The sequence below is a fragment of the Panthera uncia genome, unplaced genomic scaffold (assembly GCF_023721935.1).
Source record: "Panthera uncia isolate 11264 unplaced genomic scaffold, Puncia_PCG_1.0 HiC_scaffold_51, whole genome shotgun sequence".
In the NCBI taxonomy this organism is placed as follows: Eukaryota; Metazoa; Chordata; class Mammalia; order Carnivora; family Felidae; genus Panthera; species Panthera uncia.
In genome coordinates, this window is record NW_026059660.1 from 1 (window position 1) to 27,163 (window position 27,163).

General features: G+C 47.1%; 1 protein-coding gene across 1 annotated transcript in view; it reads left to right on the top strand.

Moving 5' to 3' along the window:
- The first annotated feature begins 6 nt into the window (after positions 1 to 6).
- LOC125918161 (stabilin-2-like) overlaps positions 7 to 27,163 on the top strand; it is a 34,952-nt gene continuing 7,795 nt past the window's right edge. The window contains exons 1-15 of the mRNA XM_049624197.1: positions 7 to 1,037; positions 2,459 to 2,554; positions 5,960 to 6,005; positions 6,838 to 6,914; positions 8,893 to 9,018; positions 10,961 to 11,034; positions 13,294 to 13,365; positions 16,732 to 16,851; positions 17,771 to 17,818; positions 18,952 to 19,035; positions 20,319 to 20,465; positions 21,270 to 21,410; positions 22,408 to 22,467; positions 24,706 to 24,882; positions 26,234 to 26,323. Of these exons, the coding sequence (XP_049480154.1) occupies positions 782 to 1,037; positions 2,459 to 2,554; positions 5,960 to 6,005; positions 6,838 to 6,914; positions 8,893 to 9,018; positions 10,961 to 11,034; positions 13,294 to 13,365; positions 16,732 to 16,851; positions 17,771 to 17,818; positions 18,952 to 19,035; positions 20,319 to 20,465; positions 21,270 to 21,410; positions 22,408 to 22,467; positions 24,706 to 24,882; positions 26,234 to 26,323 (1,614 nt within the window). The 5' untranslated portion in view covers positions 7 to 781. The remainder of the gene's footprint in view (positions 1,038 to 2,458; positions 2,555 to 5,959; positions 6,006 to 6,837; positions 6,915 to 8,892; positions 9,019 to 10,960; positions 11,035 to 13,293; positions 13,366 to 16,731; positions 16,852 to 17,770; positions 17,819 to 18,951; positions 19,036 to 20,318; positions 20,466 to 21,269; positions 21,411 to 22,407; positions 22,468 to 24,705; positions 24,883 to 26,233; positions 26,324 to 27,163) is intronic.

The window sequence follows — 27,163 nt, forward strand, 5'->3', positions numbered from 1 at the left end:
ACAAAACAAAGGAACCAAGAAACAAACCAAAAACATAGACTCTTAAAACACAGAGAACACCGTTGCCACGGAGGGTGGGGAATAAAATAGGTGAAGGGGACTATGAGGTACAAACTCCCAGTTATAAAACAAGACACGGGGATGCAAAGTACAGCATAGGGACTATAGTTAGGACTATGCAGTAGCATCGTGTGGTGACAGATGGTGACTGCGCTTATTGAGGCCACCACTGAGTGACCTAGACATTTGTGTTTTGGCAAACTCAAGAATAAGAGGCAGAGGCGATGGGGATTAAAGATGACGCTCATCATGAGGAGCACTGAGTAATATATGGAATTGTCCAATCACTATAGTGCACACCTGAAATTACGATAACATTATATGCTAGCTATAGTGGAATTAAAATGAAAACGTTAATAAACATTTTAGAAAAGTAAGAAAAGCACACAGCCAGGAGGGCTTCCCTTAACTCCAAGAGATTCGTTTATAAAATGCAGAAGGCTTCCCCTGCAAAGGCGTCTCACCCTCAGAACCAGTGGGGACGACATAAGGCACACCAGGGAGGGGCCCGGGGTCCTGGATGGTGACCACAGCTGACACATCCCCCTCCATCCCTGCATCACCTGCATTATTCTTTTCTCTGTTCCTGATGCCCTCCTTTTCCACTGGTCTTCATCCCCGCCTCTCGCTGGCCTTTCTGCTTTCCCTCCTTCCTGCCTTCAGCTCCTTCCCGCTCAGGGTACTTCTCATGCACTGTTAGAGCTCTGGACAAAACCCGGGGATGGAGGTGTGGCCACCTGCCTCCAAGCCCAGCCTTGCCCCCCCCCCCCCCCGGTTGCAGACGAGAGAATGCTGTGCCGGCTTCTTTGGCCCCCAGTGCCAGCCCTGCCCAGGGAAAGCCGAGAACGTCTGCTTTGGAAACGGGATCTGCTTGGATGGGCTGAACGGCACGGGAGTGTGCGAGTGTGGAGAGGGCTTCGGGGGCACGGCCTGTGAGACCTGCACCGAGGGCAAGTACGGCCCCCAATGCGACCAAGGTGCGCACCCTCCTCCCCACCCCGCCGGGCCCCGCGCCAAACCTGCCAGGGCCCGATCCTCGCCGCTCCGTCGCCAGCCTGTCTGGGCAGGCGGGCCAGAATCCCACCCCTACTATCAGGGAATTGTAAGGACGTCCATGATCTGCGATATGCACAGAACAGTGTTTCCAAACGTTTCCAGTCACTAACTGCACCTACCAAACGACCTCCAATCTGTTCGTGGACGTTCTCCCACCAACCTCACGTTTCTGTATTTGTCTGTGCGCCTGGATCCTCATGTTGGTTACCCTCTTGGTTTGGACATTGCTTGATAGTCTGAAATGCCCGTTCCTGCACAGTCTCTCATTTGGTCTGCACAGGAATCTTATATACTTGGGTGTTCTGGTACCCATTTTACAGACGAGTATATTAAGGCAGAGTTAAATGGCTTCCCCCAGGGTCACACCTGATGAGAGGCAGAACCGAGATTTGAATCATACCTTACTTGGCTCCAAAGCCTTGCTCTTGAATCCTGCTGTCCTCTATGTAAAGATTACTCTATTAATTCACCTTTAGCAAGCCACCTGCTTTAAGCTGTTTTGTTTTCACAAAAACCATCATCTGTTTGCATTCTCTGACCCTGACTTCCTTGTGCCCAGGGACACACGCACACACGCACTTGGGAGGAGTTTCTTAATCCACGATGGGAAAGCAAGGAATTTTTCTACCTTGCACTAAACACCATAAATTGGACCTGGCTATCACTGCTTTATCAGTAGCCTGTCCAAGCCAAAATCAATATATAAATGAATCATTATAATTGGACCATATACCATATAGTTGGAACTATAGCGCTGATCCTTTCTGTCATTTGGAAGCGTTTTCTGTTTCCATTTGTGCAGGACTTCCTAACCTGTGATTCATGGGGTCATGGAGTCTAGCAACGCCCCAAAGCTGAAACCTTTTCTCGGGGGAAGGCATCCAAAGCTTCCAGCCAGTTCTCAGAGGCTCATGACACTGCTGCGTAATAAAGGAATTGGCATTTCTATGTTATTAAAGAAGGCAATGCCACACCAGGGTTATATAAACCTAGTGGACAAACCTTAGGGAACACACGTGCTCCCAGCCCAGGCTGTCCCACACAGCCCTGAATCCTCAGATGACTTTAGCTGAGGACACTCTCAACCTGCTCGGGTCAGCAACCTACAGTGCTTCCCAGTCCCACAACTGTGGTCTGTGTCAGATCATGGCCTGATTCGATTCTGTCTCCTGTGCCCCCGCCCTCCCTGTGAATCCAGCCCTCCATTAACGACAATGATCCCCTGGAACCAGGTTGGCGAATGAAATGCCTCTCACAGGAAGTGACACTTTATAGTAAATGATAAATGAGCTCCTGAGCACAGGTCAGAGGTCTAACAATTTGTGGGCACTTTTCCACTTAGCGTGCTCTTGTGTCCACGGGAGATGCAGCCAAGGACCCTCGGGTGACGGCTCCTGCGACTGTGAGGTTGGCTGGCGAGGAGTGTCATGTGACAGTGGTAAGGGCGAGCCCCTCGGTCCTTATGATCTGCTCTTAGCCTCGCGTCGTAGCAGCTACATTTCTTTCTTCCTAAAATAGAAATGACGCCTCTGTTACTTCCTTTGGCAATCCAAGTAATTCCTACTTGCTGCAAAAAGTTTGTAAAATAAAGACAAGAAGAAAGAAGTAGATCAGAACTGCTCACGTTCCCACAGCAGGAAAGAACTCTCGCTAATGTCTTACATTGACCTACTGGCCTTCCACTCTTTTTCTGGGTGTATAAACATTTGTGTGTGAGACCGCACTCTACATACAGTTTTACAGCCTACTTTTTCTTTTTTTTTTTTAAGTTTTTATTTAATTTTGAGAAAGAGAGAGAGAAAAAGGAAAGATTGTGCGTGCACAAGTTGGGGAGGGGCAGAGAGAGAGAATCCCAAGCAGGCTCCACACTGTCAGCACAGAGCCCAACACAGAACTCGATCCCACAAACCATGAGATCATGACCTGAGCCAAAATCAAGAGTCAGACACTTAACCAACTAAGCCACCCAGGTGCCCCTACAGCCTACTTTTTCATTTTACAGTATGTAACGGATAGCTTTCCACATGGATAAGTATAGATAAATACCATTTTTCAGTTTTCATGCAATATGCTTGAAAAAGCATGCTTTCTCAAACCAATTTTCGATTGTCATCGTAGCACTGCCATGAACATACATCATTTTGCATTTGTCTAATTCATCCTCTGATATTTCTAAAGATGGGATATCTGCATCAGAAGTTGGCACTTTGGTGGCGCCCGGGTGGCTAGGTTGGTTAAGCATCTGACTTCAGCTCAGGTCATGATCTCACAGTAGGTGAGTTTGAGCCCCACACTGAGCTCACTATTGTCAGTGTGGGGCCCACTTCGGATTTTCAGTCCCCCTCTCTCTCTCTGCCCATCCCCCCCCCCTTAAAAATAAACATTAAAAAAAAAAGAAGTTGCACTTTTGGAGGGAGTGTTTGCTACTTTTTGCTGAGCTGTCCTGCAGAGGTTATATGCGTTTATTTTTATTTTCCCACAACAGGATCTGAACAGGCCCATCTCCCCTAGCCACACCACACTGTGCTGATGTTTAATGTGCCCCAAGGACAGCCCTCCAGACTCACTCCTCTTCCTGCTCTCCCTCCTGGGAGAAAAGACCAGCCCCCCCCCCCTGCCCGCCCCCCCCAATCTAGAAACCACCCACGTGGCCTTCATGCCTCCCTGGCCAGCATGTCTGCATTATTCTAACATCCACATCCCATCCTGTGGCTCATCCTCTCAGTGAGAGGCTTGGGGTCTGTCCCTGTGCCTCCTGTCCTAGCTTCCTCCACTCCATCCTCCACATGGCTGCCAGAGAGAACTTTCCAGAACACAGGTGTCTTAGTTCAGGCTGCTATAACAAGTGTTATAGACGAGATGTCTTATAAGCCACAGAAACGTCTCTCTCAGTTCTGACGGCTGGAAGTCTGAGACCAGGTGCCATCGGGCTCTGGTGAGAACCCTTTCCTGGGTTGCCAGCTGCTGGTTTCTCACGTCCTCACACGGCAGAAGAGGCAAGGGTGCTTTCTGGGGTCTCTTTTATAAGGGCACTAATCCCATTCATGAGCACGCTTATGACCTAACCATCTCCAAAGGCCCAAGCCCCAACACCTTCACCCTGGAGATTAGGTTTCCACATATGGATTTGAGGGGTGAGGTGACACAAACATCTGCCCCCACCCCCGCCATAGCAATAGGTAAGACCATTATTCCCACCCCCTCCCCAGGACTTGACAACCTGCTATGACTCTTCATTGCCTCCAGGAGAAAGTTCATTGCCTCCAAGGGACACACCTTAGCAGGGTAGAGTACAAGGCTATTCACCGACTGGCACTCACCCAGTTTTCCAGCCGGGTCTCAGTGCACATCGTGCGCACGCAGCTTCCGGCCTAGAAATGGAAATAAGTGGTCAAGAGTGTTCAAAAAATAGTAGTATGAGAGCACAGAGGAAAGAGCCTCTAGACTGGAGCCAGGAAGAAAACTCCTCTGTTCACGTGCAAACTCCCCACTCCCAAGCGCCTGGCAGGCATCACTGAGGCCAGAGAGGGGTGCCACCTCCGTCTCAAAAGAGCACACCGTGTAGCCACCCCTATTAACTGAAGTTGGCTCAAAGGTTTAGAGCATGTTTCAGAGAGGAGGACCTAAAAGATGACTGGGATTTCAGTAGACAGAGAATGGAGAGATCACAGACTTCCAGGCTCAAGGAAGAGCATCCATAACAGCACAAAATTGCATTGTACCCATTTAGCACCTTGGAGCCTGTCAAGATTCCGCCTGACACAAAACAGACATCTTTTGCAGTCAGGTCTCCGCTGCAGGACCTTCTGTGTGACTTGGCCAGCTCTAATAAGATTCTATCCCAACGGCTGTTAACGTGGGCATCCTCCCCAAAGGGTACTCTTTCTTCATTGCTAATGATTTCTTTCTGGATCCTCCCCTGCTGAGAAATATCTGGTAACTGAGCATCCAAGAGCGAAAGCCCATGCTATTCCAGGAATTTTAGGAATTAATTCAGCTAATAGATAATAGGTACCTTGCTATATGCCTGTCCCTCGGCTATTTTTGCAAATACAAAAGAAGGGGGGATGGGGTGCCGGGCTAGCTCATTCATAGAGCAAGCAACTCTTGATCTCAGGGTTGTGACTTCAAGCCCCATGTTGGGTGCAGAGATTACTTAAAAATAAAATTTAAAAAGAAAATTTTTAATGTTTATTTTTGAGAGAGAGAGAGAGAGAGAGCGTGAGCGGGGGAGGGCCAGAGAGAGAGGGAGACACAGAATCTGAAGCAGGTTCCAATCCCTGAGCTGTCAGCACAGAGCCCGATGTGGGGCTTGAACTCACAAACCGTGAGATCATGATCTGAGCCGAAGTTGGACACTTAACCAACTGAGCCACCCTGGCACCCCCAAAATATAATCTTTTTTGAAAAAAGGAAAAAAAGCCTTTTAATATTAGTTATAATTAAGCTTTGCTTGTTTATTTCACTCCATAATAAAATGATGAAAAACTAGAAAGAATAAAGAACACAGGAAATAGAAATAAGAGTAGAAAAATCAGGCCCCAGAGAGGAACATGCATCAACCTCCAGACCCTGATGGAGGATACTGTGTTTTACTCTCCTCGCAGCCTGGCATACAGTAGACACTCCATCAGTATATTCAGCCTTCAGATTTGGTGCTGAGCTTCCTGGCAGCCAAGGCAAAACAAGGATTTATAAGCTCATACAGTTTTACGTAGCTCACGTGATGCATATCATTACTTCTGAGGAATTAAATCTTTTCTGGGCAGTAAGTACTCAAAGAAAGCTCCCGAGTTAGGTTTAGTAAGAAAGGACTGAGCCAGCATTTGGTTCTCTTTTGCAGAGATCACCAAAGACGACTGCAATGGGATATGCCACACCAGCGCCAAGTACGTACCGCTGAGCTTTTCTCTGGAAGGGATGCAAAGAGGGTTCTTTTCTAGGAGTGTCCATGTCAGGCCCTGTCTTTGGGGTAATAGCTTCCTGAGACCCTTTCTGAAGACTTATGATGAATTTAAGTATGAAAGGAAAAATCTCTCTGAAAAGGCCACCATCAACTTGCCACATCCAGCCTTCGAAACAAGCTGCCACCTGAGTTACCTGGCATATCGGCAAAAAAGCCAGCTGCTGCCCCCAGTTCAAGCCACAGGGGCCCTTTCATAGACGCCAAGGGAGCCCAGTGCCCCTGACTGCCGTCAAACCTTACTCCCCATTCACAGCAAAGCCTTATGTGTTCATACTTCAACGTCATACTCCGAACTCCCAGAGGGGCGTGATGGCTTAACTAATTGGCCCAGTAACTGGACTTAGACCTGAATTCAGATCAGCCTCTGTCATTTTCATTGTGTGCATGACCTGGAGTCAATTACGCTTCTAAGCCCCAGTTTCTCCGTTCATAAATGGGAATAATAACATCTACGGGTTAGGGCTACTGGATAGCGTGTAGGTTATGAGAAGTAATGTGGGAAGCACGGCTCCGAGGACATAAGTGGCCCTCTAAAGATTGCTGGCTGTCCTCCTCATCCCGGGCCGATGCCCACCCATGTACTCTCTGCAGTTTCGGCCGCCTGTCCAGAGCCGTGCTGGGCAGGGACTCTCCTTCCGAGCCTTAGGCCAGACCTCTGAGTGAAGCAGGGGGCAGGAGCCAGAATGCTGGGGACACAGTGGGTGGATGTTCTGTATTCTTTCCCCACAAACAGCGCTTGCCATTTCTTGTTGCAGCTGCCTTCTCAATCCGGACGGGACGGCCTCATGCAGATGTGCAGCAGGATTCCAAGGGAATGGAACAGTCTGCACAGGCAAGCGAGGAAGGGACCGCTGGGGGTTACAAGGGTGGCACAAGTCCTGCAGACTGTACCATTCTGCCACCACCAACCACTGCTCCTGACCTGGATGTAACAGGGCAGCCGACCAGGCCCCCTGGGCGAGAAAACTGCTGTTAGCGGTTGGGGCGTGTGTTGGGTTAGGAATGCATGGGACAATCGTACCTGTTCTCTTCTCCAAACAGCCGTTCACAGCCTTGACCACAACTGAAGTCACCTGGGGAACTTTGAAAACACCAGCTTGATTGACCTAGCATGTGACCCAGGCATGGGGACTCTGGAATGGGACAGACAGGGACCCGAGTCCTGGTTCTTCCTCCTACTACCCACACAGCTTTGGATGGGTCTCTTATTTGCTCTGAGCCCCCTTAGCTCACTTATAAAGTGAACATAAAACTGTGTCCCTTGCAGAGTGGTTTGGGGACCAAACAACCTCTCTGTGCAATGGCAGAATGAGGCAGAATTTAAAACAGCCCCACACCAGACTCTCCCGGGTTTGAGTCTAAGTTCTTATAGCTTGTATTACCTTGGGAAAGTTGCTTGACTGCTCTTTGCATCATTTTCCCATCTGTAAGTTGTTGTCAGTAAGAGAATCTCCCTCCCTGGACCTTTTGGTGAGAACGAGGTTAATAACGGTGAGGTGCTTAGAACAGCCTTTGCACAGAGCACTCGGTAAATGGGATCTAATACTCTTAAGGTGCCCACCACATATTTGGTGCTAGAAAACTGGAAACGCTTAGCATCATATTTCTCTCGAGCACCTTGTCCAGACAGCCTTCAGTCCAGGTTGTGGTGAACAATGAACATACCAACCTGTCTTCTAGACCGTCTTACCCCAGGGGGTTCTCCCAGCGTGCAGGCACCCTGACCCTGGTCCCAGATGTTTCCTGCAGTAAGATGTGCACAGTATGCCCGTGAAAACAGCTGGGAGGAGCAAATAACTGGAATATTTTTCTTGCCCTCTGTTTTTAGGAAATAGCAAAAGCAGGGTTATAGGAGAGCAACCCACATTTCTGTAACACTTTCATGTATGTTACCAGATGGGAGTCTCCAAACCTGCAAACAAACCTCAACAGGTGGACCCCAAGGTTCAGATTCACTGAGCAGCTTGTCCAAAATCACACCGTGGGACTCCAAGTGGATCTAGGTCTTGATCCACTTTGTGTACATGTTGTGAGGTTGAAGTCCAAATTCTTCTTCTGTGGGTGAATATCCATATGTCTCCATATCATTCATTGAAAAGACTCTTCTCTCCCCCATTGAAATGTCTTGGCACCTTTGTGGAAAATCAATTGACTTTGGATGTATGGGTTTATTTCTGGACCCCCAGTTCTATTCCATACATAGACGCCCTTTATCAGGTTGAGGAAGTTTCCTTATATTCTTTGCCTGTTGAGCTTTTATTATTAAAGATATTGAATATTATCAAATGCTTTTGTTCCTTCTATTGAGGAAGGAAAAAGTGGATTTGTCTTTAATTCGATTGATAGACTGTAGTACATTAACTGATTTTTAAATGTTAAACCACCTTGCACTCCTGCATAAGTCCCACTTAGTTATGGTGTATTGTTCTTCTTGCCGAATTTGATTGACAAGTATTTTCTTGAGGATCTTTGTTTTTATACCTGTGAGGGATATTGATGTATAGAGTTTCCTTGATATGGCTCTGTCTGGTTTTGGTATCAGGCCTCATAAAATGAACTGGGAAGTCTTCTCTCCTCTTCTAGTTTTTGGAAGAGCTTGGGAAAATTGGTATTTATTCTTCTTTAAATGTTTGGTAGAATCCACCAGTGAAGACATCCGATGCTCTGCGTTCTTTTGAATTATCCGTACTTAATCCAGTGCCCAGCATTTTGAAGTAGCTTCCATTTCTCATGCAAGTAAAGAATGCATCACTGTTTTTTTTCCCGCCTCTCTCCCCGGCTGGGCTCTGTGTCGCGTCTCCCTCCTGTAGCCATCAATGCCTGTGAGACCAGCAATGGAGGTTGCTCTGCCAAGGCTGACTGTAAAAGAACCACTCCAGGAAGCCGGGTGTGTGTGTGCAAGGCAGGCTATACAGGCGACGGCATCGTGTGTCTAGGTGGGTACCATCCTTCACCTGTCCGGTGGCAGTGGCTTTACGGTCAGAGCCCCGGTAAGTGATCCTATTATTAGGACGTGCCACTGTTGGAACAGTCTGTGCAGGAACGTATGAGGTGTGTAAAGGTGACCACAGGGGTATGAAGGTGTGTGATGTCCAAAAATCGCTTGGGAAGGAAAAAAAAGGAGACACTTTTTCCAATTAAGCATGACGGTGCTGACTGAATTTTGTAACATTTATCAGTTCCTTTCTTATACAATAACACATTCTCACTGTAGATAAATTAGAGAATGCATATATGTTGGGGGGGGTGGATTCTAGAAATAACCACTCTCCTATGGTCGTATCACTTCATTTGCTATGGATGCACCTACTTGTTTAAACAACAGTTCTGTCTTATGATACATAATACTTACTATGCTTAGCAATACAAAAGAACAGCACTCCCAGAAAGTAAGTGTTTCTCCAAATCATTATCTTAATGGCTATACACTGTTCTACTATTAAAGGTATACCATCGTATGCTGTCTGACTTTTAACATTTTAGTTGTAAAAAAATACATTCACACCAAAGTATTGCAAGAATAGTATAAAAGAAGACCCACTCTCTCTTTACCTGGATTCACTATTGCAAACATCTTGCTTCACTTGCATTATCATTTGTTCTCTTTATATATGTGCCTCTTTTTCCTAAACCATTTGAGAGTAGACTTTTTTCATATTCCCGTTATCCTTAAATACTTGGGCATATCTGAGAATGAGGATAAGTTCTTACATAGCCACTGCAGTTACCAACTTCAGTCAATTTACTATTGTTTTAAATGTTTATTTATTTTGAGAGAGAGAGAGAGAGAGAGAGAGAAAGCAGGGGAAGGGATAGAGAATTCTAAGAAGGCTCCGTGCTCAATGCAGAGCCTGAGGCAGGGCTTGATCTCATAGCCGTGAACTCATGACCTGAGCTGAAATCAAGAGCCAGACGTTTAACTGACTGAGCCACCCAGGTGCCCCAAATTTACCATTAATATACTACTTTTGTCTAATTACCATTTGTATTCTAATTTTGTCCCCTGACCCAATTACATACTGTTCTGGCTTTTTTCCTCAAGTGCAGGAAGTAGTTTAGGAGTGGGCATCGTATTGAGCTGTTATGTTAGTCTCCTCAAATCAGGGATGGCTCCCCAGCCTTGCTTTGTCATTTATGGCATTGACATTTTGGAAGAATATAGGCCACCACCCCAACTTTTTTTCATAGCATGTCCTTCCTTTGGGGTTTGTCTGATGTTTTTCCATGATTATATTGAGACTGTGCATTCTAGACTCGATATCACAGGAGTGATATCGCATCCTTCTCAGGCTATCACACAGGAGGCTCACGATTTCCAGCTGCCTCTCTTTTGTGACGTTAATTTTGACCACGCAGTCAAGATGTTGTCTGATTTCTCCACTGTACAGTTACTTTCTCCCCCATTGCTACTAATAAGCCACCAATAGGGAGATGCTTTAACACCAAGCAAATATCCTGGTCCTCATCAAAATGTCCTTCTAAATTTAGAATCTGCTGAACCAATTTTATGATGAGAGTTACAAGCGACTGTTTCATTCCTAACTCTCTTCCTTCCTAGCATGTTGGATTGGATCCAAGATTCTGTTGTTTCAAGTCCCTGGCTGCAAATGCTCATATTCACTCAATAGCGGGACAGAAGCAAGCCCACAGATGAGGCCCCTGCTGGCACAGCCCCAGCCCACAGGAGCTGATTCTGAGAAGCCACATCTGGTACCTTCCCTGCTGGCTTACTTCTGCCACAGAGCTGTCACAAAACTGAATCACACTTTGACACCTGCTCCCCTTGTCCAGTTAGCCATCCTGCCTGGTTCCTCAAGATGTCTTGATTGGAAAAGGAGGCTGGATTTTCATGCCAGGTTCTGGCTTTTTGTTTTAAAGAAATCAACCCATGTTTGGAGAACAACGGTGGCTGTCACAAGAATGCAGAGTGCACACAGACGGGACCCAACCAGGTGAGCTCAGCCCCGCCCCCACACAGGGTCCTAAGTTTTCCTAGGAGCAAATTCCTGGATCTTCAGACCCACACCTGAGGGAAAGGGGTTGAGAACAGACCTATGGGCACCAGCAGCATAAAACCAGTATTTTAGGGGGGAATTCTGAAAGACTCCCTAAAGAGGCCATTCTTTGGGAATAAGAAATGGTGGCTGTGAGGGGACCAGGGGGTTCTTGGGAGAAGGGGCTTCCTGAGTGGGGAGGGGTAGACATCTGCAAACACCACATGGTTCCAGACTCACCTAGAAAGTTTCCGACGATGCTCTCCTTTCAGCTTTCTGATGCCTAGAAAGCTGAGGCATCATCTTCTTTGGCTTGAGGCCTTGAAATGCATGTGCCACAGCATAAGATAACGCTTTTAGGGGCGCCTGGGAGGCTCAGCTCGTGAAGTGTCTGACTCTTGGTTTCAGCTCAGGTCACAATCTTGTGGTTTCATGAGTTCAAGCCCCACGTCGGGCCCTGCACCGGCAGCACGGAGCCTGCTTGGGATTCTCTCTCTCTCCCTCTCTCTCTGCTCCTCCCCATCTTGCACTGCCTCTGTCTCTCTTGAAACAAATAAATATGCTTAAAATAATTAATTTTTTAAAAAGATAATGTTTTTAGGCCCTCTGCTAATCACATACTTCCTAACACAGTGAGTTTTGCAGCCCAAACAAGCACAATAGTCAGGAAATTATATACATCAGATACTGGATGATGAAGTGAAGTCCCATGGAATGTTCTATCAACCTTGTTTAGGCTGCAACCTCAGTGCCAGTTCTCCCAATGATTAGAACAAGCAGGTGCCTAAAAAGGCCAAAAATAAGGGGGGGGGGAAATACCCTTATTTTGAAAGAATTGTGTGTGTGTGTGTGTGTGTGTGTGTGTGTGTGTGTTTACACATATAGTCTTGGTGAAAACCAGAACAGGCAGTATTTGGCTACCTTAGACACGTTTTGGGGTTCAGCAGAGCTCTTATTTCAAACCACATATGGAGAAAGGAAAACCTAGAAGCATTTTGGTGCTCAGGGTGTCTACAAGTCCTTCTCCAGACCTAGAAGGCAGTGAGAGGGACCCAGGGTTGATCTCTGGGACAGAACCTAAGCCCAGGAGGGGCAGCTGGTGGGTGTCTTGGTAACAGTTTGGGTCAAGGTCAGGACCCAGAAGAAAGGAAGAGGCAGAGGAGTGAAAATCTGCCATTTGGCCCTGGCTGACCCTGTCAGTGAGTCCAGGCTCTAACAAGCAGACATCAGACCAGAGCCACCTCTGCTATGTGGCCTGGGTGGATTGGAAAAGAAAAGCCGCCCCTCTGGTGGACACATTAGGAGCAAGTGCCCTTCCTTCTGGGCACAGAACTAGGTAACTAGAGCGTAGCTGGGTTTTAACCCTGCCTGCTCCTGTGCCCTTGTTCCTGAGCAGAGCACCGGGGAAATGGGGGTGAACTAAACAGTCCCCAGCTTCCCGTGGACAGTGTCCCCTCCCTCAAGTTGGAGCCCCCACTGACATCGTTGGCCAAACAGTGGGTCTGACTGATTGTTTTCACATGGGCCACCCATGTGAGGCCAAAGCCCCCCTCCAGCATCTCCCAGCGCCGGTGCCTTGGGGCTGAGCCTGGGTGGAGAGGCACAAGGTCTCCGTGTGAATGGGAGTGGGTCATGGCTTAGCCTCCTTGCACCCGAGCTTTTACCAACCCAAGCGACAGAAGGGGTGAGTGCCAAGAAGGCAAAGGACCAAATAAGGTAAGAATGTGTTAAAAAAATAAATGAAGTAGGGGCGCCTGGGTGGCTCAGTCGGTTAAGCGTCCGACTTCGGCTCAGGTCACGATCTCACTGTCTGTGGGTTCAAGCCCCGTGTCGGGCTCTGTGCTGATGGCTCAGAGCCTGGAGCCTGTTTCAGATTCTGTGTCTCCCTCTCTCTGACCCTCCCCCGTTCATGCTCTGTCTCTCTCTGTCTCAAAAATAAATAAATGTTAAAAAAAAAAATTTATAAAAATAAATAAATAAATAAATAAATAAATGAAGTCTCTTGGCAGCAAAGTCAGGCTCCGTAGGAGATCCCAGTGCTAGAGTGAAATGTGCCGAGTGCGCTAAACGTAGGATGACAATTACCATCGTAGGATAGAACTTGCCAATATCACATATAGACCCTTGTGACGCCACCGTGACCACCATAGACCCGGAGCGTGAGAGCCAGCAGAATCTCTCTGTGAAATAACCCGTTTTCCTCCCCTCCCCGGACAGGCAGTGTGTAACTGTTTGCCCAAGTACACTGGCGATGGGAAGGTCTGCACGTTCATCAACACCTGCTTAACCGTGAGTAGGGCTCCGTGGCCGAGGCCCGGAGACGTCCGGCCTGGGGTGCCTCCTACCTGCCTTGCGGGGGACGGCGCATCAAGGAGGCCACATGCAGAGGCCGCTTGTGGGCCCTGGAGCGTATTTTCCCCTCAGGTTCCAGTTGTAGCTGGAGAAACTCCATTCTCTGCCTCTGTCCTCACCTCTGTGCTGGTGTCTTCTCCTCTTCTACTAAAAACTACCGCGGACCTACTGAGGCCCACCTGCCTCATCCAGGATGCTCCCCTCTCAAGGTCCTTAATTACATCCGCAAAGACTCTTTCTCTAAACGAGGTCACATGCACAGATACAAGGGCTTAGGACATGAGCATACCTTTTAGGTACAGAGCAAGCAAACGGCACAGCCAGAACTTGAATCCGTGTCTGTCTTACTCAAAGTCTGCACCCTTGACCACTTCAGGGGTTCTTGTTCCTCCCACGAAGCGGTCAGCCCCAGAGGAAGTGCTGTCTATGCATGGTACTTCCCTTATTCATATCACTGCCCACCCGGAGCCTCCAGCTGTGGGTGTAAGAACAGCCCAGATGCCACATAGTTAAAGCCCTTCCTCTCTGAGCTTCATCCCGATTGTCCCCTTGTGTCGATCTGGCAAATGCCTCAGGAGAACATGTCCTCACATGAAATGATTGCAGAAAACAGGGTGCTGGGGCATGGAGCTGTCACAAGCAGACCCATGCAGCTTTATTTGCACAGCAACTCTTCAAGGACCATTTCCACCTGGTTTTTTCAATGGCCACCTTGTCTTGGCAACTAACGCAATGAACCTACGTGCGCCTGACAGTCAGGTACAAGAGTCATTAACTCTTGGCCACTGCACCCATGACTGCCACCACCCACTGGATCCTTTCAAGAACAAAAGTTTGTTTTCTTGCAAGATGAGTGTTAAGGCATGCTTTTACGCTGATGAGTACAGTCCAAGAGAGAGAAGGAAACTGATACTGAAGGAGAGAAGGTGGAATGTTCCAGGAGGAGGGTACAGGAGTGGATGAGGAGAAAGGGCCCCAGAGCCCACAGGTGAGCCCCAGGCAGGAGCAGGGCCAGTGGTAGGTAGGCAGGTAGTTGGTCAGTCAGGCTGTTAGTCAGGTAGATCATTAGCCGATCAGTTCGTTCGTTAGTGAGCCAGTCAGTTAGTGAGTCACTCGTGGGCACATGCTGTGTGGAGCCCTTACTGTGAACTAGCTTAAAAATGCGTCTGATCGCTCTAAATAAATTCTTAGTCCCGTGAGGACAGAGACGGCTTGCATTTCTACATATCCAGTAGGAAACCTCTCACAGCAGCTCCCCGGCTCCCAGGCACCATTTTAGGCACTGGGAATTCATCAGTGACCAAGCAGTGAAGTCTCTTCCCTTAAAGAGTTTACACTGAGGGGGAAGAGACAGACACCTCGTGTGCAAATGACTAGTCAGACCGTCAGTTGTTAGTTCATTTGTTAAGTAAGGAAAGTAGGGTTGGTGACCAGGTGCAGGCAGGTGGTGAACGTCAGGGAGGGAAGGTGGGGTGTCTGCGTCTCCATGAGGTATGAGGTGAGCCCATCAGCTAAGAGTGAGGGGCAATGGTTGAGAGTTGGAGGGAGGAGTGAAGGTGTGAACTGTCTTCCCCAGAGAGAGAAAAGTTGCTCTCTGGATGAGCACCGATGTGATAGCTCTGAAGGCAGGTGCGGACATCACACACGTGTGACTTTGTCCCGCAGTGCCCCCCGAGTCAGGGCCGGCCCAGAGGCAGTGGTTTACCAAGCCGTTGTGTCAGCCGCTGTGCCGGCACAAAGCTAGGAGCAGGGGCCAACTGCACCGGGCAGGTGGGTGAGAGAGAAGCAGCTGGAAGGAGGGGAGGCCCCTGTGGGTCAAAGGAGGCTGGAGCTGCAGCATTAGAAGAGGGGAGTTGAGATGATGAAAGCTGGTGGTCAGAGAGAGCAGGATGCTTGAGGGAGAGCCTCGGGAGGGGTCCACTTTAATGTGGAGACGAAGCCAAGGGTGGCCAAGGGGTGGTGGCAGACGCAGGGTGCAGATGGAGGCCACTGACAGAGACGTTCACGCCACCAAGCATGGCCACGGGTGTGGAGGGAAAGCTGGTGATCCAGGCGCCACCGCCAGGACCAAAGAAACGGGCCATCGTGGATTCCGTGTGTTCTCAGGGAGCTGGGGTCTGTGAAGCATGAGGCAGTAGAAGTAGTTTGGAAGCTCAGTAGGAAAGACACTACCCCAGCCCCAGGCCACGAAAACAGCTTTGCTTGAGGGGTGCGGGGGAGCAGCGTTTGCGGGAGACAGACACGTCTTCGGTAAGAGGCGGAGAGAGTTTTCTGGAGACTGCTGGGAGTTTGTTAATGGTGGTGAGTTTCAGAAGGCACCAGGAAGGGTTTGTGAGGGCAGGAAGGGGTGGGTGTGGGGTCAGATCAGCAAGGAAGGGAATGTCCGTGAGGTAAGAGGGAACCTAGAGCGTGTAGACTTGTTGACAGAGAGAAGCAGGAAAGTGGCACAAGAGGGGGTTTGTCTTGGTGCTGTTACAGCAGGCCGGGTATCGGGACGGTAAAATCCAGGGTAGATCCAGGGCCCTTAAGAGACGGCAACTGGTCTTGAAGAGCTCACTGAGCTGTGTCAGCTTGAGGCAGGAATCTGGGACAGACAGGAAGTCCCTCCTGGGCCCAAATATCATGCTCCACTAAGGCTCTGGGAACAAGCATTAGAGGGAAGGAAGATTTTATAGCCGACCGTTAAGTCTGTTGACCTCCTTCTTTGCTCAACCCCATCGGGGTTCTTTTTCCTAAGCTCACATTCTTTCCCCACTTAGAAACTGCTTAGGCTGCAGACTCCTTCTTGGTGTTCCTATGGATGTTGGCTTTGAATTGAACTTTGCTTTGTTTCCATTTTTAGGTCTCTGTCCCATCTTCCACAGTTTTTAAGCTCTTTGTGGACAAGGACAGTGTGTTCTATCTCTTTTATACCAACTGCCTTCTAGCTGATGACTATTACCTGGCCACTATGAGATCAGGATTTAAGCCTAAAGCTGGGAACTGTCGGGCAAGATTGGTCCCTTTCTAGTCAACCCCCATGTGCTGAGAAAGTTTCCATTTGGCACCTCTGGGCTTGTCCGTTTACAGCTGGAGATCTGCTCGGTTGGACTCGCCCTCTTGGGATACGTGGCTGGGTGAATACATGGCTCTTACTATAGGGAGTTAATAGGCAAGTTCAGGAGAAGGGCAATAATGCAAACCAGTCAGTTAGAAGGTGGGTACAAAAATACATTTCAGTACAGAATTGCTTTGTGAATATTGGCAGACCTGGCAAGCGAACCGGGCTGACTCTTACCCCCCACCCCTTGGAAATTTTACCAGAAAAATGGCGGATGTAGTGAATTTGCCATCTGCAATCACACTGGGCAAGGAGAAAGGACATGTAATTGCAAGCCAAACTACATCGGGGATGGGATCACCTGCCGCGGCAACATCTATCAGGTAACGAAAGGCCTGTTTCCATAGAGCGAACCCGACTTGCCTCGCTGTGCTAGGAATCCAGGTCCCTAAGGGCTGTGCAAGAGTTTTGTAACTTGTAAAGCTCTACAAAGATGTGAAAGCCTGCTTTTATATAAATTGGCAATGGAAAGAGATTGTATCTACCCATGAAAATCCTCACATCGATGAGTTCTGGAGTCAGAAGCACCTGGGTATGAATTCAACTCTGTCAATCAGTAATGAGACATTAGGCAATTACATTACCTCCCTATGCATCAGCTTTCTAATTTGTAAGAAAAAAAATTCTAATGGTACCAACCCCATTGGGTTGTTAGCCGATGTAATGTACGTAACACGCATGGAGCACACAGAAACTCAAAGGCATTACCTTGATGTGGGTGCCGTTGGAACATATGTGTGTGTGCACACCCACAGGCATCTGTACTGGCCATAGCGGATGAGGAGCAATGATACTTGTAGATTTCTACCCCTTTATAAGGTGAACATTCTGTTATTTGGCTTAAAGAGGGACTAGAGCATTCTGGCTAATCAAATATGCTTGTTAATGGAGGAATTAAATCTTCCATAAACCTATAACTGGTTGGTTTTTTTTTTTAATATTTGAACTTTAAAAAGTGCTTCTAAACCTTAACTGCTTTTGGAAATGGCTAGACCTTTCTTTGATAAATCAGATGGTGACTCCAGCAAGGTTTTGGAACTCACAGCATGTTCCCATAGTCGTTCTGAACATCGGTGGGAAGCCTGTAGGTGGGGCTTGAAAAAGAAGACCCATGAGGGCAGATTTCCAGCTGAAAGTGTGGTAAAGACTCTCAAACTTACAGAAATTGTCCTGCGACAACCTTGAATTGATCTTGCGTGGAACCCAAGACATGAAGTGACCCTCCTCTATCTTTGTTTCCAGGAGCTTCCCAAGAACCCAAAAACATCCCAGTACTTCTTCCAGCTGCTGGTAAGAACATGTGTGTCTGTCTGTAGCTGTAGGAGTTGGGTCTCCAGCCAGATACAGAGAAACTGTAGCCTCTGGAGTCAGTGAAGGGAGAAGAAAGTCTGGGAACGTGGGTTTCTGGCCCATTCTACATAGAAGAATGCACTGCATGCAAAAACTGCCATCACACCAGAGGAAAGAAGCGTTCCTGGGGCAATTGGTTAACTCTGGGTGAAAATATTAAGTTAGGTCTTTATGCACATCATACATTGGGATAAGTTCCAGATATATTGAAAAATAAAAGATAAAAATATAAACAAATAAGGGGCACCCGGGTAGCTCAGTCAGTTAGGTGTCCGACTCTTGATTTCAGCTCAGGTCATGATCTTGCCCTGCGTCGGATTCCGCACTGACAGTGCAGAGCCTGCTTGGGATTCTCTCTCCCACTCTCTCTGCCCCTCCCCCACTCTCTCAAAAATAAATAAACTTTAAAAAATATATCTAAATGAATACAATCATAAAACCTAGAAGAAAATACAACTAACCAGAGGCTCTTAACATTGGCAAGAAGGCAATCAGCATAGCTAAACCAATCATCTTATAATCAATTATCCCAATTATGTAAAATATTTGCATGTAGAAGAGACATTGGAAAAAAATACCTAAAAATAATAGGTTGCATCTAGGCAGTGGGGCTATGGCTAGTTATTTCCTTCTTCATGCTATATTTTCAAATCTTTAATACAATAAGCATATTTTTTTTTCCGAGAGAGAGAGAGTGACCACAAGTTGGGGAGAGGGGCAGCGGAGGAGAGAGAGAGAAAATCTCAAGCAGGCTCCACACTCTGTGCAGAGCCCAACCTGGGGTTCAATCCCACAACCCCGGGACCATGACCTGAGCCAAAATCAAGAATTGGAGGCTCCACTGACTGAGTCACCCAGAAACCCCAACATATGTTATTTTTATAACCAGATAAAAATAAACATTATTTCAATGACAAAGACTAAGAATGAATTTGAATCTAAGACTAAATAAAACACAGATCTCCAGATTCAGTTTTCACTCCCCTCTGTCACCACTGACTTTCTGTATTTGTTTGAAACTGTACGTATGTTAATTAGGTACCTGCCATGTGGCCCCACCTTCCTTCCCACAGGAACATTCTGTGCGAGATCTGAGTGGTCCAGGCCCTTTCACTGTCTTTGCACCTTTATCTGCAGCTTTTGATGAGGAACCTCGGGTAAGTGTGAAGCTCTAGGCAAGCCGAAGAGGTGTGGAACGGGAACCCAGTCTTTGGGTGTCACCCTGGAACCAATGCTGGAGACATTTCTGGGCAGGAGATTTAGGATTAGCTAGAGCAGATCAGCAATGAAAGGGGCTGCCTGTCAGCTTAGGGACCTCCTATCAAAAGAAAGGATTTAGGTGGATTTAGGGTAACCAATGGCCAGAGGCCCTCTGAAAAACATTCCTGAATCAGGTAGGAAGCTAGAAAAGATCAACAATTCTTAAATGATCCAAACCTTCCATAGACATAAATAAATAAACAAATAAACAAACAAACAAACATTAAAAAAAGAAAAAGAAAAAAGAAAACGAGAAGAACAAGAATGCTGGGTAAAAGCTTTTAAATAAGTCTTTTTTTTTTCTTGCAGACCTTATCAGAGCCTTTACTATTCTAACATTCACTGGGACTCTTCATGCAGGATTACCCATTAACATATAATACTGTAGCAAACATTTATGGAGTGTGCCAGACACTGTTTCTAGTATCTGACCTAGATTCATTCATTTAGTGTTCATGACAACCCTGTCATGGAGTGCTATCATCCCCATTTTTACAGTCAAGGACATTGACAGAAGTAAATTTCCCAAGGCCACACGACTAGCAAGTGGCGGAGTAAGGATGGAAACATGACTCCAAACCGTGCATTCTTCTCTACACACAAAAACAGAGGCACAAAAATACTTCTGGAAAGTTTTTGACATTTGATTGTTTTCCTCTAAAACAGCATCAAAAGAGATACCATGAAGCAATTGAAGCGATGAGAACCTTGTGGGCTTCTTATTACACTGACTTAATGGCTAATATTGTTTGTGCTTTGATTTACAATGGAAAAGCATTGTGATCTTTTCCACACTAAAGGAAATCTGGCCCAGGTACCTCTCCAAGAGGCACAGGTGCGGTGCAGCTTTGCCCAGCATTTTTCACAAGAAAAGTCTTTTTGCAAGTAGCATCTCACAGGACTTGGGGTCCTTGCCACATGCATTGAGAGATGCTGGACCAGAGGAACTCCAAGCTCCCTTCCACTCATTCTAAGAGTCCATATCGGAAGCAGGGAAGAAGGGAGGGCCACTTTCTCCCTCTTGTCTGAACAGCCTGTACCCTGTAAACCTGACCACGAGCCACCCCTGACTGCCTCCTTCCCAGTGCAAGTTGGGGGAGAGTCCCTGGGGAGAGCATGGAGGAGGGGAGGGCATGGAGGGGGCCAGCAAAGGCTGGAACCCTCCCATCTTCTGTTACAGATTAAAGACTGGGACAAACAGGGCCTCATGCCCCAGGTTCTTCGTTATCATGTGATCGCCTGCCACCAACTGCTTCTAGAAAACCTGAAATTGACCCCAAATGCTACCTCTCTCCAAGGGGAGTCAATCGTCATCTCCGTCTCTCAGGTAAGAGAGGCCACCTCGGGAAGAGGGCCATCTTTCTTAGGCCCTCTCTCTTCTCTTCTTTAGACTAATACCAGTAATAATAGTAATAACAACAACAACTAAGACATGTTGAGTGATTGCTATATGCCACGTAGTATTCTAAGTATTTGATGTGTACTAACTTTTTTAATCCTCCAAAGAATCCCATGATGTAGATACTATTCTTCCCCCAATTTATGAAGTAGGAAATGGAGCTCAGAGAAGTTAAATGACTTGTCCAAGGTCACACAGCATGTAAATATTAGAGCTGGAATTGAAACTCGTAAGCAAAACAGCTCAAGCGGTCATCAGAACGGCTTTGGGTTAGAAGCTGGAGGGGGTGAACACTTTTGACCAGAGCCACCTGACCATGCTGGCCCCCTCGCCCCCCACAACAGAGGAACTAGTGGTGACTATAGAATCCATTGCAAAGGGAAGTAAGTTGTGGTGGAGGCAGAAGGTGGTACAGACAACACAAGTGATGTACTTGTTACTTCATATTTGAGAATCACAGCGAAATGACCACTGTGGTTGGTTCTTTGCTATTAACTCCTCCAGGTGAAAATTACAGTCTTGTCTCAGTTTTCCTTTTATAATCATAACAAAGAAACGTGCTCAAGGAACTTAGATCTTCAGATTTTGCCCACAGCCCTACTTAAATGTTCACTTTCATGATGACTTAGTAGCATGTTGGTAAAGCATTCTGGAAGAAATGACTTTGTCCATTTCTGTTTGTGCTCATTTCTTTTTTTTTTTTTTTCTCTCTCTCTTCTTGGTTAATTTCAGGACACGGTGTATATAAATAATAAGGCTAAGATCATATCCAGTGATCTCATCAATACCAATGGCATCATCCACATCATAGACAAATTGCTGTCTCCCCAAAACTTGCTTGTCACCCCCAAAGATGCCTCTGGAAGGATCCTGGTGGGTTCATTATCATACTCTCAGCCCAGAGTGACTCATAATACTCAAAATGTATTTTCACAATTCTGATTTTGAGGCATCTTAATTTTGCTGCTTCAGTCTCAAGCTACTAGGAAAAGCCTAGTGAATATTATTCTAGTAAGAAGTAAATAGGTAAAAGCCTAATTTAAAGAGATAAATGGATTTTATAAGTTTTACTTTAGTTTCCACATGGACAGATGGTCTTGCATAGATTTGGAAGATGGAGAAATTACATAGATGGATGAGATAGATGATAGGTAGATAGATAGATAGATAGATAGATAAGTAGATAGATGATAGATATCACTCAAAGCAAACCTGGAGTACAACTCATTTTCAATTGAAAGAAAAGACAAATTTGAATTTGATTGTTATTTATTAGCATCGGCCGGGGTTTTTCATTGCAGACCACAGAACCCACTATACCTAACTTAAACAAAAAGGAGATTCTTAAGATACTAAGTTTAACAGCAAATCTCTTGGAAAGCCAGAGAGTCTAATTCAGAAGCTACATAGCTGGGAACAAAGGGGTCCAGGGATACCTGCCAGGGGAAGGCACGTGACTTTCCTGTGGGACTGCTCTGACCTGTCTCCAGCCTCATCCCCTACAACCTCCAAGTCCGAACACCAGATGCCTCCACCCTTGTGCTGGTCAGAATCTCCTGCTAGCGGTCACCTCCGTCTCTTGTCGTTTCCTTCCACCGATAATCCTTGTAAAAACTCTTCTGTTTGGTGGATCCTATGTCACACACGGGGCTGGAGCTGCAAGGCAGTCTGGGAAAATGTCACGCATGGTCCCCCATCCGCTGGACTGCGGAAAGGCGTGGGTATGTCAGAGCCGGAGTGGGTGCTGACGAGCCAATCTGCAGTACCTCTCACGTTATCTTACCCTGATTTCATTCAGCTGAACTTTTGTTAACGTGCTTGGTGAACTGTATGAAGAAAGGTATTATTCCTCTTCTTATTGCCTTTGCAGCAAAATCTTACAACAGTGGCAATAAACCACGGCTACACCAAATTTCACAACCTACTACAGGTAAAAACCCAGGGGATTACCTGCCTAAGGAGGTTTCTTTTTTGAAGGGTTTTGTTTGTTTGGATTTTTGGGGGGAGGGGGTTGTTTTGTCGTTAGTGTTTTGTTTTATTCGGGGAGCAAGCCAGCCATTGTGGGAATCTGCATAGGAAAGTCCCGACTTCCAATAGAACAAAGTCATTCGCTGTCACTCCATTCCCAAAACAGCATTTGGTTTATTCAGCTATATAATGTACACCGGCCAAATTAGAAATTGATGTACCTGTGGCTGAAGCAAGGAAAAGGACTCAAGCATCACATCTTGCGCTAGGGGCTTCACATCTGGAATTCTCACCTCCGTAATAGGGGCAGGCAAGCCGACGTGCAAATCTGGGAAATCTATGCCCCAAGGCATAGGTAGACATTGCATTTAAAACTACAGTGAAACCTTGGTTTGCGAGCACAATTCGTTCCGGAAACATGCTTGTAATCCAAAGCACTTGTATGTCAAAGCGAATTTCCCCATAAGAAATCATGGAAACGCAGATGATTCGTTCCACAACCCAAAAACATTCATATAGAAATGATTACAATACTGTAATATGATACAAAAAGTAGAGAAAATACAAAATATAAAGACAAAGAAACAAATTAACCTGCACTGACCTTTGAAAACCTCCGTGGCTGGTGAGGGAGACCTGGGAGAGGAGGGTTATTGTGCAGGACGACTTTCACTATCACTGTCGATGTCACTATCTATTGGCTCAATGGAATCTTTTTCTGCATGGGGGCCACTGTATATGGTCGCATGGATGTTGACTACAGTCCAGTGTTAACAAACTCTTGCCGTGCACTGTATTTAATGGAACTGGCAATAAGGCAGCAGAGGAAAGGGTCTCTCTCTGTCTGCAGGCAGCCTGAGCTAGGAGGAAGCAAAGCATTCCTAAGCTTACTCTTGGATGGTAAAGCAAAGGCCTGTCTTTTGTGCTTTGAAGTGACAAAAAATATACTAGTGCCAGTTGTGGGCACCTTCCAGTGTTCCGGAAAATCACTGATTTCTGCCACACACCGTGGCCTGAGACCAAGCATCTGACCATGGGAGACGATCACTCACAATCCCACAGAGAGAGATAGAGAGAGAGAGAGAGAGAGAGAGAGAGAGAGAATCATTGGCTTAGCTGTGATCATGTGATGTTTGGAGTCACGTATGAGTGATGCAAGACGTCACTCATTTATCAAGTAAAAATTTGTTAGAAACTTTAAGTGTTTCTGTGGAACACTCCTAGAACAGGTAATTTGCAATCCAAGGTTTTACTGTTTATCTTTCTGACTTCACTTTTCCCACAAACTGAGTAGAGAAACTTCTTGTCCAAAGATTTCAGAGGAGAATCAGTGAGGGACAGGGTCTTCCAAGGTCCCCTCTCCTCCTCATACCCTGAGAAGCCCCAGGAGGACTCTTAGAACCCAGACCCCCACCCCTACCCCTTTTAGCATTGCCTACAAACTTCTGCATTGACCAGCAATTTCCAAAATAGCCTGGGGCTCACCCTCGGAGTTTTTCAGAAATGGAGATGTCAAGGTGTTCAAAATGAGACTCTCCAGGGATGTCAAAGGCAAGTATCTCTGCCTGCTCACCCAGCCCCAAAACCTCACAGTCACCCTCACACCTGGGTATCACGTCTGGTTGAACATAGGCTTTTAGAGAAAGTTAGCAAACCTCTCTGGGGGGCTCAGTAGGAAGGAATAATAAAACCTACTTCATAGGGTTATTGGAAAAATTACAAGGAAGAATATATATAATGCACCTGGGTTACAGAAGGTTCTCAAAAAGATTCCCCTCCCTTTGTCTAGCAATTTCTCTTCTGAGTCCATGTGATCTAGAAATCTCATACAGGAATATCTCAATATTGTGTCAGTTTCACTTTTTTAAATGAAATATGGGGAAATGCTAAGTGGCCCTTCCAGAAATTAAAATATTTGGGCAGCAGTAGCAAAAATCAAAAAAAGATATTTGTTACACATTATTTTTCTATTCACAAAAGCCCAGAATTGACTTTCTGTTTTGCTCCCTACGAAAATGAGGGGTCAGAATGGTTGGGGCGCCAGGCTGTCACCCTTGAACCAGCTGCAGTCCCGGGGAGCCCCGGGGCGGTCACGACAGGCCCCCCCCCCCCCCGCCCCTGGCTGGCTTCGGTCCTCAGAAGGATCCTGTGCCTTGTGGCTGGGCTTTGCCATGCATGCGCCCGACTCCCTGTGTTTCAGGACGTGGGCTTGCTGAGCATCATCACTGACCCCATCCACACTCCAGTCACTCTCTTCTGGCCCAGCGACCAAGCCCTGCAAGCCCTACCCCCTGAACAGCAGGATTTCCTGTTCAACCAAGACAACAAGGACAAGCTGAAGGAGTATCTGAAGTTCCACGTGATCCGAGATGCCAAGGTACTTTGTTAACATACAGACGTGAGTGCAGGGGTGCCCAAGGGGGATCAAAGCCAGGAATGGTCAATGTGTCTCCACCTCCGAGGTGCGAAGGACACCTGGGCATGCCCCCCCGCCCCTGGTGTCCTGCTCCTACTGGCCCCGTGGTTAATGGACCCCCGCAGTGCGCCAGGCCTCTTCTGTTTCTCCCACCTCCCACGATTTCCTTTCCAACTTGAATCAATACCCAGGAGCATCGTTTCCTCTCTCGTGCTGCAGGTCAACTCTCCTCGGCCCCACTTCACGTGCAAAATGGCTGTTGGTAACAGTTCCCAAGCTCCCAACTCATTCTCCCCCAGTTCCACAATTTCTAGGCAAAGGGCAGATTCCCCCAGACGCAACCACTCCTGAACGGATCTACCGTGACCGGGGAAGCAAGATCTTGTAGCCGCGTGGTAGCTCCTGCTGAAACCCTGTCACTCTGAGTCCTCAACCAGGACCCATGTCTCTCTCCAGGACTGAGTCTGCCTAATCCAAGAATGCCAAGCACCCTAACTTTGGTTCATTCATAGGGCCTGTATTAGCGTCTTAGGGCTGCATAGCAAATAACCACGAACTGGGTGGCTTGAAACAACAGAAATGTATCCCTCAGACTTCTGGAGGCTGGAAGTCTGAAATCAAGGTGCTGACAAGGTTGTTCCTTCTGGAGGTTCTGAGGGAGAATCTGTTCCATGTTTCTCTCCTAGTTTCCGGTGGTTGCCAGAAATCCTTGCCATTCCTTGGCTTGTAGATGATGCACCTCTCTAAGCTCTGCCCCTCTGGTCACATGGCTGTCCTCTCCCTGTGTCTTTGTGTCCACATACAATTCTCCTTTTCTCTTTTCTTCTTATGAGGACACCAGTCATACTGGATTAAGGGCCCACTCTACTCCAGTGTGGCCTCATCTTAACTAATTATACGTGCAATGACCTTATTTCCAAGTAAAGTCACATTCTGAGGTAATGGGGGTCAGTGTATCTTCAACTAAACTTCTCCGGGGTCACAGCTCAACCCCTAACAGCACCCTATGCCATTTCCCTGACCCGCCGATACTGTCACTGGCTTCATACACCAACACAGCATCTGCCCTGGACTCCCAAGCATGGAAGAGGTGTGGAAGGGGGATTGAAGCTAGCCCAGCAGGGGGACACTTTCCCTACAGACAGAATTTCCAACTTCTAGACAGCCCATGATTATGCTTCCTTTTGATTCTATCGGCAGTCATTTTAAAGCTGGAAAAACCTGTGGCCAGATTTGGTTGGTTGGCAAAGCTCCTCTGGGTGCTCCTTCAGCCAAAATTTGGGGTATTAATGTGGTACCATCACTCTTACAGATTTTAGCGGTGGATCTCCCCAGATCTGCTGCCTGGACGACCCTGCAAGGCTCTGAGTTGGGCGTGAAGTGCGGCACTGGCCGTGACATTGTGAGTATTAACAGCTTTCCCCAACCACTACCTCTTCAAGAAAATATTCGTTTTTTTCCTCCATTGACAGCAAGCCCTTTTCTCTGGCTGCCTTCGGGGGTCTTACCCTGAGAGTAAGTATTTAGCTGTGAAAAACCTGATAAATCCTGGCCAGCGTAAGCCCTGGTAGCAGGTGTCAGGGGCCCCCCCTTACACTTGCAGAGAGTGGCTTTGGGTTGGTTTGTTTTTGTTTTGTTTTGACAAGGATAGTATACTGTCATTCCTTTCCCTTCCTTCCCAGCCCTACTGTGGCCTCACCTCTAGCCCCTTGTTGGCAGGGGGAGCCAGCTCTGGGTTCCATCTACCTAGATCAGCCAACAGAGAGAAAGTTTGCAGTTTTCACCTTCCTTGGCTAGTTTCTGAGCAATATTGCCTCCCTGTAATTCCACATAATGAATGGGTGTGATAGGATAATATTAGCTACATCCTATATCCTGCATATAATGGGGAATCCAACATGACAGTGACTTAAATACATAAGGACTTGTGTCTTTTTTAAGAGAAATCTGGAGGCAGCCAATCCAGAGCTAATATGATGGCTCATTGGCGGAGCTCCTTCTGTTTTTCTGCTCCGCAGCGCATTTCCAACCTCAGTGTCACCTCAAGGTTCATCGTGGCTGCTGGAGCTCTAACCATCATGTCCACTCTCCAGGCAGCACAAAGGAGGAAGGACAAAAGGGATGCAGCTCCCAGCTGAGTTGATTCCCTTCAAGGAGCCTTGTTAGAAGGGCCATACAACATTCTGTTTATATCTGATGACCAACCTATCAAAGAAGTATAATAAGAATATCCAGTGCTCAT